Source organism: Ovis canadensis, chromosome 3, assembly GCF_042477335.2.
Source record: "Ovis canadensis isolate MfBH-ARS-UI-01 breed Bighorn chromosome 3, ARS-UI_OviCan_v2, whole genome shotgun sequence".
Taxonomy (NCBI): Eukaryota; Metazoa; Chordata; class Mammalia; order Artiodactyla; family Bovidae; genus Ovis; species Ovis canadensis.
The window spans coordinates 99,543,800-99,562,130 of NC_091247.1; the positions used below are offsets into that span (position 1 = coordinate 99,543,800).

The 18,331-nt window shown below is 42.5% G+C and overlaps 1 protein-coding gene across 3 annotated transcripts in view; it reads right to left on the minus strand.

Annotated features, from left to right (window-relative positions):
- IL1RL1 (interleukin 1 receptor like 1) overlaps window positions 1-18,331 on the minus strand; it is an 80,447-nt gene that overhangs the window by 3,572 nt on the left and 58,544 nt on the right. For 2 of the 3 annotated variants that reach the window (XM_069583738.1, XM_069583737.1), the window contains exons 2-10: window positions 15,927-16,096; window positions 14,611-14,818; window positions 12,827-13,001; window positions 12,571-12,733; window positions 10,877-10,948; window positions 8,185-8,326; window positions 7,942-8,081; window positions 3,583-3,729; window positions 2,136-2,303 (exon numbers count right to left, since the gene is read on the minus strand). In XM_069583738.1, coding sequence (XP_069439839.1) covers window positions 2,136-2,303; window positions 3,583-3,729; window positions 7,942-8,081; window positions 8,185-8,326; window positions 10,877-10,948; window positions 12,571-12,733; window positions 12,827-13,001; window positions 14,611-14,818; window positions 15,927-15,987 — 1,276 coding nt within the window. In that variant the 5' untranslated portion in view covers window positions 15,988-16,096. Of the gene's footprint in view, window positions 1-2,135; window positions 2,304-3,582; window positions 3,730-7,924; window positions 8,082-8,184; window positions 8,327-10,876; window positions 10,949-12,570; window positions 12,734-12,826; window positions 13,002-14,610; window positions 14,819-15,926; window positions 16,097-18,331 lie in introns of those variants that run through there. The other variant, XM_069583740.1, reaches the window with a different exon arrangement.

Consider the following 18,331-nt stretch of genomic DNA (forward strand, 5'->3'; position numbering starts at 1 on the left):
CTGCCTGTGCCTCCCGTTGGCCAGGCCCGATGTGGAGCAGATGATGCCTCCCATAAAGATCAGTCATCAGGCCACTGGATGGAGCGGGGGGTGCAGAGTGGGCTTGAAAGAGCCAGTGATGGGTAACTGTCATGAGAAGAAATGCACTGCATGAGCCAGTTATGAAATTTTTCTAAGGGAAAAGTGAATTTTGGTGTTGGTTTTTAATTTATTTTGGTTGAGGTGAGATCAGAGGACATGGGCTTTCCAGGTGGCGCTAGTGGTAAAGAATCTGCCTGCCAATGCAGGAAACAGAGATGCAGGGTCCATCCCTGGTCAGGAAGATCCCCTGGAGAAGGGAATGGCAACCCACTCTAGTATTCTTGCCTGGAGAATTTCATGGACAGAGGAGCCTGGAGGGCTACAGTCCATGGGGCCCACAAACAGCCAGTGTGGAGAGCTGGAGGAAGAAGGGCACCTCGGGAGAGATGTGGGTTACATCTTCCTGAACTGTATACTCTACAGCTCTCCAAAGCTGGTACTAGCCATTAACAGCACCTAAATATTTCAGGATAAGTCAGATTCACCTGTGATGTGTTCATTTCTTTTTTAAAAAAATTATTTATTTATTTCAATTGGAGGCTAATTACCATATTGTGGTGGGTTTTGCCATACATTGACATGGGTCAGTCGTGGGTGTATCCACCATGCGTCCCCCATTCCGAGCCCCACTCCCACCTCCCTCCCCGTCCCTTCCCTCTGGGTTGTCCCAGTGCACTGGCTTTGGGTGCCGTCTCATGCATAAAACCTGGACTGGTGATCTAGTTCACATGTGGCAATATACATGTTTCAATGCTCTTCTCTCAAATCATCCCACCCTCGCCTTCTCCCACAGAGTCCAAAAGTCTGTTCTTTAGATCTGTGTCTCTTTTGCTGTCTTGCATATCGGCATTTGAATCCCTCTTTGTGGTAGGAATGCCGGTTTAAACTCACAGTCTATGAAACGTACCCTGCCTGCTTCATGTCCCACGTGCTTCCTGGTCCGTGAGGAATTCGAGAAGCATTAGAAAGAGGGTTTCCAAAGTTCCTTTGTTCAGGACCCTGTCCACCTGGGAGTAGCTACAGGAAGGAGGAAATTAACATATCCCCTCCCTGAGGCTGGCCATTCTAGGAGACGTTTGAAAGATTAATGGACTTTTTACTTGGTTTTCTCACCTCCCCCACCCATCTCTGTTCTATAAAAGAACCTGGCATCCAGACCCCCAACAAGTTGATTATTTTCAGACATTAGTTTCTACATAAAGCGGTATTCCTTGCCTCAAAAAAAAAAAAAAAAAAAAAAAGAGGGTCCCTAAGGTAGTACTTGACATGAATATGGAGGGAAAGAAGAAACACTACTGAAATGCTAGAATTGTGACCCAGCTGTCAAAAACACGTGAAATTGGCTAGGAGTATTAAGAAAGAGAAGACACAATTCTGTCTGTTCTTGTGAGGACATAAATTTGCAAATGTTTCTTCAGTGTCAGGAAAATTATAAAAAACTTTGAGTCCTTTCAAACATGTTAGCCAGTGCCTCTGGATAGGAGAATGTAATTCTTTGGATGTTAAGTCTTCTTCTTTCAGATCTAGACAGACTTCAGAGATGTCAGTTCTCCTAGTGGCGGACATGGGCTGGTGGATGTGCTCAGTTGCTCAGTCATGTCCAACTCTTTGTGACCCCAAGAACCGTAGCCCACCAGGCTGCTCTGTCCATGGGATTTCCCAGGCGAGAATACTGGAGTGGGCTGCCCTTCCCTTTTTCAGGGGATCTTCCCCACTCAGATCGAACTTGTGTCTCCTGTATCTCTGCATTGGCAGGTGGCCTCTTTGCCACTGCGCCACCAGGGAAGCCCGAAGTAGGAGCTGGGCCCTGCCAAATCCACAAACAAGGATGACTTACCCTGTCTTCACATCACTGCCACTCCTGTGAAGACCTCAGGATCAGAGTGGTGATGGGGAGAGGAGAAGAAAAGAAATACTTCCTTCTTCTGGAGAAATATTTAAAAGTTCTGGTCCTAAGACCTGGAATAATGATTGTAACTCCTGATCCCAGAGCTCATCACTTAGCTTTCTGAGGAATGAGAGTTTCTGTCCCTGATGGTTGTGGATAAGTTTACCTTGTCCAGGAAGCAGGTCTCTCCCAAAGATGCATAAATTGTAACCGCATTTATTTTCAAGAACGTCGGGCAGAATCTGGTAAACGAAGTACTCCACAGAGCTGGCCCCCGCTGGACTGTTTTTGCAGCTTCGTGGATAGATCACATAAGCATCATAGATCTTCCCATCTGAACATGAGAGCAAGGAACACAACATTATTAACTGGTCCTTAAAAAATTCTCATTTTACTCTTGATAGACATTTCTCGGGCAGTTTTAGGATTATTGGTAAATATACCACAGCCCCTCAAATATTCTAGAATCTGGAGAGGATGACAACAATCTACTATCCCCAAAATGTCATCAGGAAATGACTTCCCAGGTGGCGCAGTGGTAAAGGATAAACCTACCAATAGCGGAGATACAAGAGACTCGGGTTCGTCCCTGGGTTGGGAAGACCCCCTGGAGCAGGAAGTGACAATTCACTCCAGTATTTTTCCCTGGGAAACCCCATGGACAGTGGAGCCTGGCGGGCTACAGTCCATGGGGTCACAAAGAGTCAGACACGGCTGCACACACACAGTACAGTCATCAGGAAACCAGTCTTAGTCGCACACTCTCCTTTTTACTGTCTCAGACTTGAACAGAGTTCAAGCTGAACTTGAACAGAGTTCAAGCTGTTCAGACTGAACACAGACAAGTGCCTGACCAGTTTATTTCAAACCATATTGTCTTGTTTGATTAATAATATATTAATAAGTATTTATAGTCACAGATAAGGGATTTTTTGCTGTGCCAGGCAGATCTAAGTTTTAGTTTTTCTTTTCCCCATGGGGAAGTGAAAATGCTAAAAGGTAATGGTGGCAAGGGAGGAGAAATGTTTAAAGGGTCTGAATTTCTCACAAATCAAACAATTAGCTCTAGTTGAGTAACGCTATGGAAAATCTAATTTTATTTGCCTCCAAATGAAAGAACGGTGTTCATATTTAGCAGGTATAACTGCTTCCTTTCATGTGTATACATACGTAGGAAGGTAAGACGCTTTATGGAACAGGATTTATGGTAAAAATACACCTACAATCTGATGGACCTTTCTAACATGTTCACCTCTGGAAAAGAGGAACAATTCTGTAAATGTTTGACTTCCATAAAGTTTTACCAGTACATATTTCCCCAAATGCCCTTTCTGGGCTGGGAACAGACTCTGTTATGGAGGAATTAGTAACAACAGCAGTTCTACTGGGGAGAAAATTGGAGCTGTTTAGGTGAATTTCAAAACCACAAGGAATGACCAGACAGGATGAAGAGTGTCCTTTGAGTACTCAAAAAGATTTATTGATAATACGCTAATAATAAGCAAAAGAAAATCTCGGTTCAGTAGTATAACTATTAAGAGATTATTAGATAAGCAAACAACAGCCATTATAGAACCTTTTCTATTAAAGAAAATTTGAAACTTGCCACTTACCATTCCTAGTTTTAGAAGGTCTAGCTATGTCTCTCCAGAACAGAATAATCTCAATCCAGAACACTTTTAGAATTATCACCAAGGCATTGATTAGAAATAATAATAGGCTAAATCCTGCAAGCATGTAGTAGGTACTTTGTTGATCCACTATTCAAAAGACGGAGGAGGAGAAACATTATTATTATTATTATTATTAAAACAAGAGAAAATAAAAACACGTGGGTACTGGCATCCATTGGGAGGGCAAGAGATTCACACAAGGACTGCCTACATGGAGTTCTCATGGCTGTTTCAAGAATCAGTAAATTAATGGTTATTGAGCCTCTACTCTGTGCAAGGCACCAGGCTAGGCATTGTAGGGGATTTTCAAAGCATAAGAGATACAGTTATTGTTCTCGCTCAGTCATGTCTGACTCTTTATGCCCCCATGGACTGCAGCACGCCAGGCTTATCTGTCCACCATCTCCTGGAGTTTGCTCAAATTCATGTCCATTGAATCAGTGATCCCGCCTAACCATCTCATCCTCTGTCGTCCCCTTCTCCTCCTGCCTTCAGTCTTCCCCAGCATCAGGGTCTTTTCAATATAAAACATACGGAGACACATGTAAACTTAGCTAAGATAAGAAGTGAAAGCATCAGTTTTAGCTAACAGAGGTTTTAGGAAGGTCTGCCCACTGTGTGCTGGACTAGCAGTTGGAGACTTCCTGCAGAATGAGGTCCCTGGAGGTCTCTGAGTAAGACTCGGAGAGTTTCGAAGGAAGAAACGCACTCCTGGCAGGCAAGGATGCTGTGATTCCAAGGGCAGACGTGGGGGTGTGTTTTCTGAGAAAGACAGATAATCTAATTCGGGGAATTGCTGGAATACATGATTGGAAAGCTGGATCGAGACCTAGGTTCTGATCAGACTGGAGGGTCCAGCTAAAGCATTTTGTCTATATCCTGGCTGTGGGATCCACTGAAGAGTGCTGAGTGGTTCCTTAACAATAAAGGTGTTTTTCAAGCAAGATTAGTCAGATGGTATGGAAGTTTTGTTTCCGTGGCCAATAGATCCTCGGGGTAGAATGAGAGGGAAGTTTCTGCAGTATGGGAGGGGCCAGATCCGTGTGATAAGGAGAAAGGAGTGGACAAGCTTGGCATTGGAGGCATTCGAGAGAAATAATCAGCAGGTCTTAGAGACTTACCACATCTGGGGTTGGTGACCCAGGAAAGCAAAGGGAGAAATGAGAACTTTGTAACTCCCTACTGAGTGTTTGATAAAGTCAAATTACCGGGCTTTAGGTCCTAAATACACCATTATTTCCCTTCTGTTGAACATGTTTTAGCCACTGCTACATTTTACCCTTACTCATTGCTTCACGACATGTATATGCAAGATGGTCTCCATTGGACTGTATCAGATATATACAAACTGAATGTAAGGACTGTGCTCATCCATAGTGATTTTGGCTATTGTAAGTTTACTTCCCTCTTTAAAATCATTAACCATCCTATCTTACAAATAGTCCCACTTACAGATAAATTTGAGGAGACTCAAATGAGATTTGGCTATATAATTCCCTATTCATTTGCATCTGATCTCAAAACATAGGCTCCCAGTTTTGCAAAGATAATCACTGGTCCAGACTTGCAAATTCCTTCATTATTTCATCAGCTCCCTGACTATCTACCACTATGAAATCAAGAATTCCCAAGGCGGGGAACTCCCTGACAGTCCAGGGGGTAGGCCTCTGCACTTCCTCTGCAGGGGACCCAGGTTTGATTCCTGGTCATGGAATTAAGATCCCATGTGCCTAATGGTACGACAGAAATAAAAATTCTTTTTAATAAAAAAAATGTAAAAAGAATGACCAAAGTGAGCTGATTCAAAACTGAAAATTGGCAGGGGGCCTAGTGTCTGTGTTGTCATCAGTTTAAATGATAAATATTCCCTAAGTAAATTGTTTCAGCACGATTCCTCTCCAGGTCACTTTTTCTAAAAATAATACCCGGACAAGCGCTGGGAATCCCAATTTCTTGCACAATGTTTATGCATGTGACTGGTTTACAAGCAGAAAGAAGTTAATTGAAGACGTTAAGAGAAGTTAAGTTCAGTATCTTCCTAAATGTTACTTTACAAATGCATAAATAACCCTTATATGTGATGCCTAACACTGAATATTTTCTGTAAGTGTTTATAAACAGGAAAAGCTGCATCTGAATCCTGGCTCGTAAGACTGCACAGTTAGTCAACCTCTCTTTGTTTCAGTTTCCTCATCTATAAAAGTAGACAATAGTAATAGCAACTTCATTATGGATTTTTGATAAAACAGATGAAAAATTGTATGAAAAATAATGACTGGTCCTTATATTTAGAGAACAATGAATAAATGTTTATTATTATTATTATTCCCTGATGGCTCAGACAGTAAAATATGTGCTTGCAATGTAGGAACCTGGGTCAGTCCCTGGATCGGGAAGATCCCCTGGAGAAGGGGACGGCAACCCACTCCAGTATTCTTGTCTGGAGAATCCTACGGACAAAGGAGCCTGGCGGGCTACAGTCCATGGGGTCGCAAAGAGTCGGACACGACTCAATGCACACAGTACTATTATTAATAGTAGTGGTATCAAATGCTGAATATTTAATCATAGGGGGACATAGGCTTTTTAAGCTTTCATTTTTAAAATTCAGGACAGTGTGTAATTTCTTTTACTGTATGATTAGAAACAAAGGAATTTATTATGACCATTAAAAGCAGTTGCAACAATTTTTGTTTAATTTACACAGTTGTTGAGACAGAGTATAATCGTGTTGATTTGAAGAAAAGCAGGTGAAAGTTAGCATATAAAGATGTATTAGAAGGAACAAAATCACATGTATGCGTAACATGAGAACAATTCCAGCTGGGAGCTCTGTGATGACCTAGAGGCGTGGGATGGGGGCGGGGATGGGAGAGAGATCCAAGGTGGGAGATATATGTGTACACATAGCTGATTCACTCAGTTGAACGGCAGAAATGAACACAACAAAAGCAATTACATTCCAATAAAAAAAAGAAAACAATTCCAATACATGGGAACCTAGAGAACATTCATAAAACAACAACGTGAGCACAGACAGCAGTGGGATAAGGACGCCATGGCACAGTTGGGGTCAGTGGTTTCCCTGTTCCTGTGGGGTCTTCCGTGCCCACCAACACCACAAATGTCAGCATAAGATGACGTCTCATCAGCGTCAACACATCCTGAGAGGACATGCATGTATATGTGTGTGTGTAACTAGCAGAATCCTGACGACCCATGGAGCATGATAGCATTTAAAATCATCTGGAGTAGTTGTGGCTCCATTGTTTTATAAAACCTTACAAATCAGTGGTTCGTGTTGAATTCAAACAAGAAAAATCCCAAGGACCACCTCAGGCAAAGACTAACTCTATCAAATTAGTTAAATTTTCCCATCTCTCCCAATCAAGTTGTGCCTCTGTGTGTTTATCCAAATTAATCTGGACTGTACCTCGCTTGGACTTCCCTGGAGTCTCATATGGTAAAGAATCCACCTGCAATGCGTGAGACCTGGGTTTGGTCCCTGAGTTGGGAAGATCCCCTGGAGGAGGGCATGGCAACCCACTCTAGTGTTCTTGCCTGGAGAATCCCCATCGACAGAGGAGCCTGGAGGAGCTACAGTCCATGGGGTCGCAGAGAGTCCAACACAACTGAGCGCCTAAGCACAGCGCAGTACCCCACTTAGGGGTATAAACTGGGAGTTGAACTCTCCCTGTGACTATATGACAAACACATTAAATAATTTCTACATCATCACACATGGAGTGACAAGAAAAGATGTCAAAAATTTCCCTGCACCCTTTGTTACACTGGACTAAATGCTTCATCTAACCAAGGGAGTGTCTTTACTTGGATGTGCAAACAAGTGAGAGAATCAACAGGTGCTCAGGAAGGAAGTGTTGGTGAAACTATTTTTTGCTGCTATCATTGTGCACAGTCGTACATGGAGGGAGTGGAAGAAAGATGCACTCACTCCCAGGGAGAAGGAGTGTGTCCTTACGGACTTGTTTAACGGTGTCTGAGTGTGCTGATCATAAAAAGCACAGTGACAGTTCAGTCGCTTCCTTTCTGTCTTGAATTCTGTCTCTCTACACAATATATACCTGTCTCTATATACAATGTATATATGTGTAATGCCTACACCCAAGACAAATCTTTTCTCCTCCTGCCTTCTTCAATTTGTGAGATGGAGCATTCTGTTGTCTTGATGGATTTTCCTGCAACCACACGCCAACACACTATTCTCTAAGAATATGATTTCAGCTTACAGTCAACACAGCAAACTCAAGTGACTGGAGTCTCAGAAACAGGCCTTACTTGGATTTTTCTTCCTTAGTGTTACAGCGTGCGTGATGAAGCCATGGAAATTCATGGCCAGACAGTCATACTTCGATGTCAAATCCTCTTCCGTTACAGCCTCTATTTTTAAAACACTGTGTCGGCACGTCAGCTCACCGCTAGGATTAAAAGGCACTCTGTTACTGTCAGTGCTTACTGTGCAGTTGCAAACCACGTGGGAAGGCGGGGGGGGGCGCTGCTTTAACTGCCATTTAAAAATACCTTTGTGTTAGCTTCTGCGTCGCTTGTATTCTGCTTTCACCAAAGTTCTTAACCTCACTTCTGTTCACCCGCCAGAAGGCCTCAGCCATGACCTGAGGGCCTTTCCCAAAGCAAGCCAAGCACGTTAGGTTTGTTGGTTTTCCTAGATAACAAGGAAAGAAATTCATCCATAAAATTCTGTTCAAATGGGATTTAATTTAACGTGAAAAAAATTCACTGAACCCCCTCTGTGTGTCATGAAAGAAAAGTGAAAGTGTTACTCAGTCACGTCTGACTCTTTTTGACCCCATGGACTGCAGCCTGCCAGGCTGCTCTGTCCATGGAACTTTCCAGGCAAGAATACTGGAGTGGGCAGCACTCCCTTCTCCAGGGATCTTCCCAACCCAGGGAGCCAATCCTCCTCTCCTGCACTGCAGGCAGATGCGTGGCCGTAAATGGATCCCCGTTTCCCTTCCTCATCGGCAACACCTTTTTCTTTCTCTGCCCTCCCTTCACCTCCTCCTCTCCTCTCCCAGCTTCTTCATTTCACTCACAGGTCAGGGTGAAGGTCAGCCCCCTCCTCTCTCTCCTTTCTCCCCTGCTCTGCAGCAGAAACTAAAGAGGCTTCACCAATGCCACATTATAATCTAAGATTTCCCTTTACTATACATTGAAATTTTTTTTTAATTGGGGTATAGCTGTTTTTAAAAAAAATGGGATATAGTTGTTTGGGGTTTCCCAGGTGGCTCAGTGGTGAAGAATCCTCCTGCCAATGCAGGAGACACAGGTTCGATCCCTGGGTTGGAAAGATCCCCTGGAGAAGGGAATGGCAACCCACTCCTTATTCTTGCCTAGGAGAACTCATGGACAGAGGAGCCCGGCGGGCTACAGTTCATGGTGTTGAAAAGAGTGGGACACGACTGAGCAACTGAGCACATATAGCTGCTTTACGATGTTGTATTAGTTCCTGCTGTACAACAACACGAATCAGCTGTATGTGAGCACATATCGCCCCTCTCTTGGACATGCATCCCACCCCACTCCACCCCACCTCCACCCCAGTCTTCTCGGTCGTCACAGAGCACCCAGCTGAGCTTCCTGCCCTGGACAGCAGGTTCCCACTAGCCATCTGTTTCACACGGCAGTGTGTGTCTGTCAGTCCCAACCTCCCGGTTCATCCCACCACCCCCACCATTTCCACACATCCATTCCGTACATCGGCATCTCTATTCCTGCTCTGCTAATAGGTCCATCTGCCCCATTTGTCTAGATTCCACATATATGCATTAATATACAATATTTGCTTTCCTCTTTCTGACTTTTTTCACTTGGCATGGGAAATATTACTCAGCCATAAAAAGGAATGGAATTGGGTCATTTGCAATTTCTTTTTAATGGCTGTCTTCCACTCCTTTCTCATCCTACCAAATACCCCTCCTCTCTCTGTAGGTAAAACCATTTCCCCTGACTCAGCTATAATTCCACGATTTCTAACTATTCCACTATTTCTTAAGGGCTGTTTCCTGCCTTAGGACGGTGCATTCAGCTGTCCCCTACTGAGTTCGTAATACCTGGGTCAAGAATTAGACATCCAGGGACTTCCCTGGTGGTCCAGTGGTTAATAATTCTCCTTCCAGTGCAGGCGGTGTGAGGTCCATCCCTGGTTGGGAAGCTAAAAGATCCCATATGCCTCACAGCCAAAAAACCAAAACCAGAAGCAATACTGTAACAAATTCAGGAAAGACTTTAAAAATACTAAAAAAAAAAAAAAAAAAAAAAAAGAGGCATCTGAAGAGATAAAAGGTGTTTAGAATCTCCCAGGAGATGACAAGGGTATAAACAACACAATTGGAACACAAGGTACTCTACTGTTCTAGTAGAAAGATGGGGCTTCCCAGGGGGCTAGTGGTGAAGAACCTGCCTGCCAGCGCAGATGCAAGAGATGTGGGTTGCGAGCTGGATCCCTGGGTCGGGAAGATCCCCTGGAGGAGGGCATGGCAACCCACTCCAATATTCCTGCCTGGAAAATCCCACGGACAAAGGAGCCAGGCGGGCTACAGTCCATAGTGTCGCAAAGAGTGGGACATGACTGAAGTGACTTAGCACACAGCACACATTGACCTGTCTAAGCCTGATCATCCATAAACTTAAAGTGGGACAATATCTGCCTCCTGGACAGAAGCAAGAGGGAAACGAGGCAGCACAGGCGAAAGTACGAGAAAGCAAAAAGCAAAGCAGCTGCTGCTGCTAAGTCGCCTCAGTCGTGTCCGACTCTGTGCGACCCCATAGACAGAAACCCACCAGGCTCCTCTGTCCCTGGGATTCTCCAGGCAGGAACACTGGAGTGGGTTGTCATTTCCTTCTCCAATGCATGAAAATGAAAAGTGAAAGCGAAGTCGCTCAGTCGTGTCCAACTCTTAGCGATCCCATGGACTGCAGCCCATCAGGCTCCCCCGTCCATGGGATTTCCCAGGCAAGAGTACTGGAGTGGGGTGCCACTGCCTTCTCCAAAGCAAAGCAGAGCACAGTACAAATATAAGTGCTGTATATGGTGGTGAGCACATGTCCCTAATTGTAGAAAGTGCCCAAGGTGGATGTTTGCAAGTATATCTCATTTAATCCTCAAGACCTACTATGGAGATAGCCTGACCCCCGGGTTACATGGAAGGATTTTCCAGGCAAAAATCTTACAGTATTCTTATAGTTTTCTTACCAATTTCCACTTCCTTTATTTCATTTTGTGGAGGCGCTTTAATTTCAGGAGGCAAAGAAAAGCCCTGCTCCTCTGAAATCAAAGACAAAGACAGAATTTCAGTATTTGGAGAGCATTGAGTAATCGTCAATACAAAGGTTGTATTTTCATATTTCTGTCCTGTTTCATAGTGACGTTTCTCAGATCTTTCGATAGGGACCCATGGCAACAAATACACATGTACACATACACCACCCCCCCCCACACACACACAAATGAAACAAAAACAGCCAAGCAATACCTTTCTGTTACTAGCTATGTTTTTTTTTTTAAATTTTCTCTTCTCTTTTTTATTGTTAAAACAAATACTATGCAAACCATTAAATGAATTGCATAATGTAGCAATTGCCAGAAAACCTTGATTCTATAGAATAGGCATAACACTACAGGGAAGATTTCCAAAGACCCGTGAAAGTGATAAACACATCAGTCTACATTTCTGTTCGCAACCTTCCATCTGTGTGGCTTGTGTAGCATTGTTGCCTTTTTTTTTTTTTTTTTAAGTCACTTCAGTCATGTCTGACTCTGTGCGACCCCACAGATGGCAGCCCACCAGGCTCCCCCGTCCCTGGGATTCTCCAGGCAAGAACACTGAAGTGGGTTGTCATTTCCTTCTCCAATGCATGAAAGTGAAAAGTGAAAGTGAGGTCACTTAGTCGTATTCGACTCTTAGCAACCCCATGGACTGTAGCCTTGCTTAGACATGGTAAAAATAGTCTCAGAGGTTCTGTAAAAAGAGAGAAGCCTATTTAATCTCTAATATAACTAACTGAATTAGAAGGCAGTTCTAATGGAGCACGGATGCATTCCTGTACCCCTTGATTCTCACTTATTTCAGAATGGTGTGATTAAGGACCTCTGTGGGGTTTGATGTTGAACACTGAGAGATAACGAGCACAGATGTGGTCCAGCGCTGCACATTTTACAGGGGCGGAGCCCTGGAAAACTCCAGACCAAACTCTTGTCCACTATTGTTCTGCCCAAAGAAATGTTCCAGGCATATAGGTTTCATCTCTACCTATAGATCAAGCTATGCTGAGGAGACCCCAACTCTTTGTAGATCTGTCGGGTTTGATTGTCAAGCCTTTCCCCTGATGGATTTTTATAGACTGTAAAGTGAACTTGAAATAAAAATTAGAATTAAATGACCTACCTAAAGTTGTAGATGATGATGAAAGCCTTGCCAATCAAGATTGAAAACCACCCAATAATATCTATGTATATCTTTATAAAGTTTCTCGTTATACTTCTAATCCAGTTAGTTATATCAGAGAGTAAATAGACCTTGCTCTATTTACAGAAACTCTGACAAGACATTGGAAGAAAGAGAGTTAATCTTGCTTTTCAAATAGTTGAGTTGCTGTTCAAAAAAATGTTAGGTGATTGCATTACCTTTGAAAAATTAAAACATAGAGGAGATAGCAGATGTGGCTTTGGATTAGTAGCATAATTTTGCCCCTCCCCCAAATGTCTTAAAACTTGATGGTGTATAATTTAGAAAATCTCTTTGCGCCGTATTAGAGGATGTGTATGAAAAGGTGAGGCAGGAGGACGCTCAAGGAGGAGGATAAAATACAGGCAAATCAACAAGAAGGACACAATTTCTCTCCCTTTATCTTTTTTCGATATTGCCCTTGTTATATTCAGTAGCTTACCAGTAACTGTGAATGATCTGGTTGCTGTTACGATATACTCGACTCCATATTCGTTGTGCATAAATTTACATGTATAATCACCAGTATCCTTTTTGGTTGCATCATCAATCAGCAAAAATGACTTGTGTGCCAGGTACCTTGGTCCTCGGAGAACTTCACAGTTCTGAAATGAAAGGTTCCAGTCCACTTTTAGTAATTCTTTCATACCTATTTTGATTGTGTATTTTCATCTATTTCCCGGCAAGTTTCTTTTTACCTTAAACCACTCAACAGGCTGTGTCCAGTTGTAGCGGTCGATTGTGGGACAAAATATTCGGGATTTTTTTTCTGATCCAGATGTCGTTGAATATATCAGAGAATCTGGAATATTGCAATCTGGTTGTTTTTCAAAAATGGTGACATTCACATATCCAGTCTTATTGGAGGCAGGACTATTAAAATAAAGTAAGCAATTTTTTAAAAGTCACTTAGCCTTATGCAATAATTTAATCCAACTCTAACTTTTACTTTATATTATTTAGCATTATGAAATGACTTAATCCAACTCTTAATCCAGCAAGAATACTGGAGTGGATTGTCATTTCCTTCTCTAGAGGATCTTCCCAAGCCAGGGATCAAACCTGTGTCTCTTGCATTGGTAGGCTGTTTGCCACTGAGCCTCCAGGGAAGCCTAATCCGACTCTAATTTTTACTTAATATTAGCATTATGGAATGACTTACTCTGACTCTTTTACTTAATACTAACATTATGAAATAATTCAACTCTAATTTTTCTTCCTAAAACAATTGATATAGAGTAGTTCTTATTTTAAAATAGTCATTAAAATCTAAAGTTTTAATTGCTTTTTTGGTTACATTTTAAATAAAATATAACCCCTTGTAGCTGCTGTTCAGTTGCTCAGTTGTGTCCAACTCTTTGCAATCCCGTGGACTGTAGCCCATCAGATTCATCTATCCATGGGGTCCTCCAGGCAAAAATACTGGAGCAGGTTACCACTTCCTTCTCCAGCAGATCTTCCTGGACGAACCCACATCTCCTGTATTGGCAGGCAGATTCATTACCACGGAGCCACCAGCAAAGCTTAAAACATAGCCCCTACTATAGCCTTAAAAATGACTCCCTCACCATTTCTCTATATACTATACGTGCTGTCACACCAACACCTAATCTAATAATGAAAATAATTAGTGTCTATTAAGAGTTTTCTATGTACCATTTATGGTGGTAACATTATCTCATTTTATGCTTATAACAGGCTCTGAAGTGGGTTCTGTTATCATGTGTATTTGACAGATGAGGGAACAGAGAAGGAGAAGCAACTTAACAACAACACACAGACAAGCAGTGAGGACCGTGGATTCAAAACTGACACCACCTGACCTTGGAGCCCAGGCACCGAGCCAGAGCAAGTTGCCTTTTGACATACTCGGTCTCACAGCTTATATTTACCAAACAGGCACGCAACATTTATGACACAACGTTTGTGGCAACTGTGTGTAGAGTAAAGGACTTGGGCTTGCCCCTCAGGTGGGAGGCCCAGGTGACTCCCCTTTACATTCATCACAAGCCTAACCTAGACGTCATGCATCTAGGTCACTGCTTTTTACACTGGATTGTTCTTATTTGGAACTCAAAGTGAGTGATTGCTCTCAGTTTCTCAGCCACTAGAACAACCTGGTCTTTTTCTAATTGGGCTACAAGTTAAGCCCTGCAAGTATACATCCAAATAGCTCACCAGGGACTTCCCTGGTGGTCCAGTGGTTAAGACTCTATGAGTCCACCGCAGGGGGGCACATCCTGAACAGAGCTCAGTCCCTGTTTGGGGATCTAAAATACTGCAAGCTTTGCAGTGCCTCCAAGTAATAATAACAAATAGTTCACCACCACCTGAACTTCACCATGAAGACATTCCTAGAAGTGCTCTTTTATTCAGATTACTTCATCAATTTGACTGTTCCAGAAAGGTCTAGAAAGGGAAGAGAAGTGAGGCAGCTCAGAATATCAATTGTTAAGGACAAAAGAGCAGGCCTGGATAATACCCTCTGACAATGCAGGTATAAAATCCAGAGTCGCTGACTTTGGCTGGGAGGAACTTGAGATGCTTCCCTGAGGCAAGTATCCGATTTCCTCTCTGGGTAGAAATGCTTTTGTTGGTTTTTGAGTAATACCAGTCCACAGGGTATAAAGAGTTTCCTTGTCTGGGACATAGCACAATTAAAGCCTCATTTTCCAGGCCCAAAAATGGCCCTGCAAATTAAAAACAAACGAACAAACACATAAGTTTCTTGAAGTGATCATATGAAAAGGTTACAATTTTGGTATTCTAAATATCCCCTTCTAAGCTTCCCCAGTGGCTTGGTGGTAAAAAAAAAAACCTGCCTGCCAATGCAGGAGACTTGGGTTCGATCCCTGGATCAGGAAGATCCCCTGGAGTGGGAAATGGAAACTTGCTCCAATATTCTTGACTGGGAAATCTCTTGGACAGAGGAGCCTGCCAGGCTACAATCTATGGGGTCTCGAAGAGTCGGACCTGACTTCATGATGATTAAACAACAGCAAGATTAAATTGAGAAAGCTGTCATACTTTGTGATACTTTGAGAAAGAATAAGTAAATCATCTAAGCTCTTCTATGAAATATTCTAATGGGTACACTGGAGAAGGAAATGGCAATCCATTCCAGTATTCTTGCCTGGAAAAGTCCATGGACAGAGGAACCTGACAGGCTACAGTCCATGGAATTGCAGAGTTGGACACAACTGAGCGACTAACAGTGGGTACATAAATTAGTGGTTTAACCTGGACCTTGATCCTCCACGTTGCTCTAAAGAAAAGCAGCCAAGTCCACCTACACAAAGCATGTTGTCCAGTCAACAAACGCTGACCATACCTTTATGTGCAGGCATCATGTTACATTTTGATGTATTTGAATGCATTAAATCAAAATGATGCTGTATTTGTTATAAAAAATTTATCCCCATAAAGGGGACAAATGAAGAACTGCTGATGAAGAATAACTCTAAGGACTTCCCTGGTGGCACAGTGGATAAGAATCCCCCTGCTAATGCAGAGGACACACGTTCGATCCCTGGACTGGTAATATCCCACAGGCCACAGGGCAACCAACAATGAAGAGTAGCCCCCGGTCACTGCAACTACAAAAAGCCTGTTTGCAGCAACAAGGACCCAGAGCAAGCAAAAATAAATAATAAATGAATTTTTTAAAAACAGTAGCTGTAGAACATAAATGAAGTCTCCACATTGCCATTCAGTTGGAGCAACTGGATAGCAAGGCACATGTACTTAGAATTACCTAATTAAAATTGTTTTAAATCTCAGTTCAAAAGCAATACTTACTAAGCCTGGCTGAAGTGGAAGGTATGAGAGCTGTTAGAATTACCGAGACCCAAAGGCTCATCCTGAGTTTCTCAAGCGAGAGTAGGTGCTGAGAACCGATTCTCGAGATGATTCAGGTAGAGTCAGACATCCAGTGGCAAAGCTCCCACCTAGGAGATTGATGATATTCCCTAAGACAGATAGTTGCAAAGAACTGTCAGTATCTCTACAAAAAAAATCATGTGAAATCACAAGGAAGCAATTATCCTCCAGTTAAAAATAGATTAATTAAAAAACCAATTATTATCCAATTAAAAATAATTTTTAAAATTCACAAGCAAAATATTTACAGCCATGATTTTTGTCTTGCTTAATACCCCTGCCCCCTGCAAGGAGGATTCATCCTTAGCAGATCTTTAGTATATAAGCTGACTTCAGACACAGATCATTGAATACTAGACCTTGGGACCATGCGGACCTTATGATGTTTCACTGTCTCATGATTGAAGCTAAATTAAGAGGAAAGAAAATAAGTTTCTATTTTTGAAAAAAAACAAAAAAAGGAAACTCATAAAATTCAAGTGACCTTAGACAACACAGTATTATCAATGCTGACATAAAACCACAAACATCTGCACACGCTGGCAACTGGCTGTGCGTTCACATGATCCCCTTCTTCCCCCAAGAACACAGGCAAGCTGTCATCCCATATTTCGTAAGGATTATAAGAAAGAGATGGGTAAAACGCTCATCAAATTATTGCCCTAGACACTATACCAAACCCTCAAAAACATGTCTCTCACCCTGTTTCTCCCCAAGATCCACCAAAGGCTTTCTAAGACAAGTTGAAGGTCTATGAAAAACAATTACATTTTTTTTCTTTCAACAAAAGGATAACAGCTATATATTTTTTTTCTTAAAAAGTCAGAGGAAAGATGGAACCAATAAAGAAACCAACAAATATAGAATGACTACAATAACCCTTAATATATTTCAGGATAGCACATTTCCTCTAAACATGAATTGTTGGTGCTTTTCTCATTACATGTATAGAAACATTTTCACTACGAACTTTAGTTAAGTAAAGGATGCTTACCCAAAATGAGGGACAGAAGGAAAGAACTTCAAGTCAGTGACTGAGCCGTGAAGATTTTCCAGTTCTTGCAGCTTCTTCCTTACAAACTCCCCACACGCACAAATTCCCTCTTTTATTTTAAAGGGGAGATAAGAGACATCCTTCCACACACCCACTCCACCCACCCTAAAATTTCATCTTGAGCCAAAATCCATGACTCGTTCAAAAGTGCCGGTTCACTGTACACCAAGAACACTTGACCTTGGTATATAAATATTTAAGGACAACAGAATAATCCTCTGGAAGAAGTAATCAGATCTTATCTCGTTTTAGCATCAGTTACTCAAGCTAATGCTTGGTGTTTGTGGCTCCAATATTATTACACTTTGAGTTCCAAATGATCTGGAAATCCGGGAACCCCATGACTGCCCATCCAGATACTCCTTGATAGTTTATTTGGCAGACTCTAGTGAGGAAGGCTCAGCCAGTTATAGCAGCTTTGGTGCTGAGAGTTTCAGAAGCAAATGGGGGCAAGAGATGAGAAGTAAACAGACTCCAAGGGATTTTGCAAATGTACTGTTTAAGGTCCAGAACTAACATAGTCTCATCCAAACACAGATTCCAGATTCTCAGATTCAAGTCCCTACAGGGCTCTTAGACAGGAAAGGCAAGTTTTTCTAAGGAGTTCCTAGAAACAGAGGGAAGTCATCAGACTGCCTAATGGGGAATGACATGGAAAACCATAACCCTCGACTCGGGTTCCCTGTCAAACAAATGTTAGCTGCAAATTTGCCTTTAGCTCCACATAGCTGGTGTGACTTCAGTCATGAGTAAATTCGACTAATTTTCAAAACTCACCACATCCCAGAAGGATTCTGCGACTGATTCCAGACCAGCACAATAATATAATAACCAAGACTTCTCTAGAATTCACTGTATGTCACATAGAGTTCTCAATGACTTACGTGTGTTAGCACCTTCATTCTCACAACCACCCAGGGAAACAAGCGCTGTTATTATTACAGCTGTTTTACAGACAAGGGCACTGAGGCACTGAGAGTTAGCTGCTCAGTCGTGTCCTACTCTTTGTAACCTCATAGACTGTAGCCTGCCAGGCTTCTCCGTCCATGGTACTATCCAGGCAAGAATACTGGAGTGGGTTGCTATTCCCTTATCCAGGGGATCTTCCCAACCCAAGGATCAAACCTGGGTCTCCAGCACTGCAGGCAGATTCTTTACTCTCTGATCCACCAGGGAAGCCTTGAGACACCAAGAGGGTAAGCAAATGGTACAAGTTATGTTAAGCCAAGAGATGGAGCCAGAATTTGAACCTAAGCAGGTTTGCTCCAAA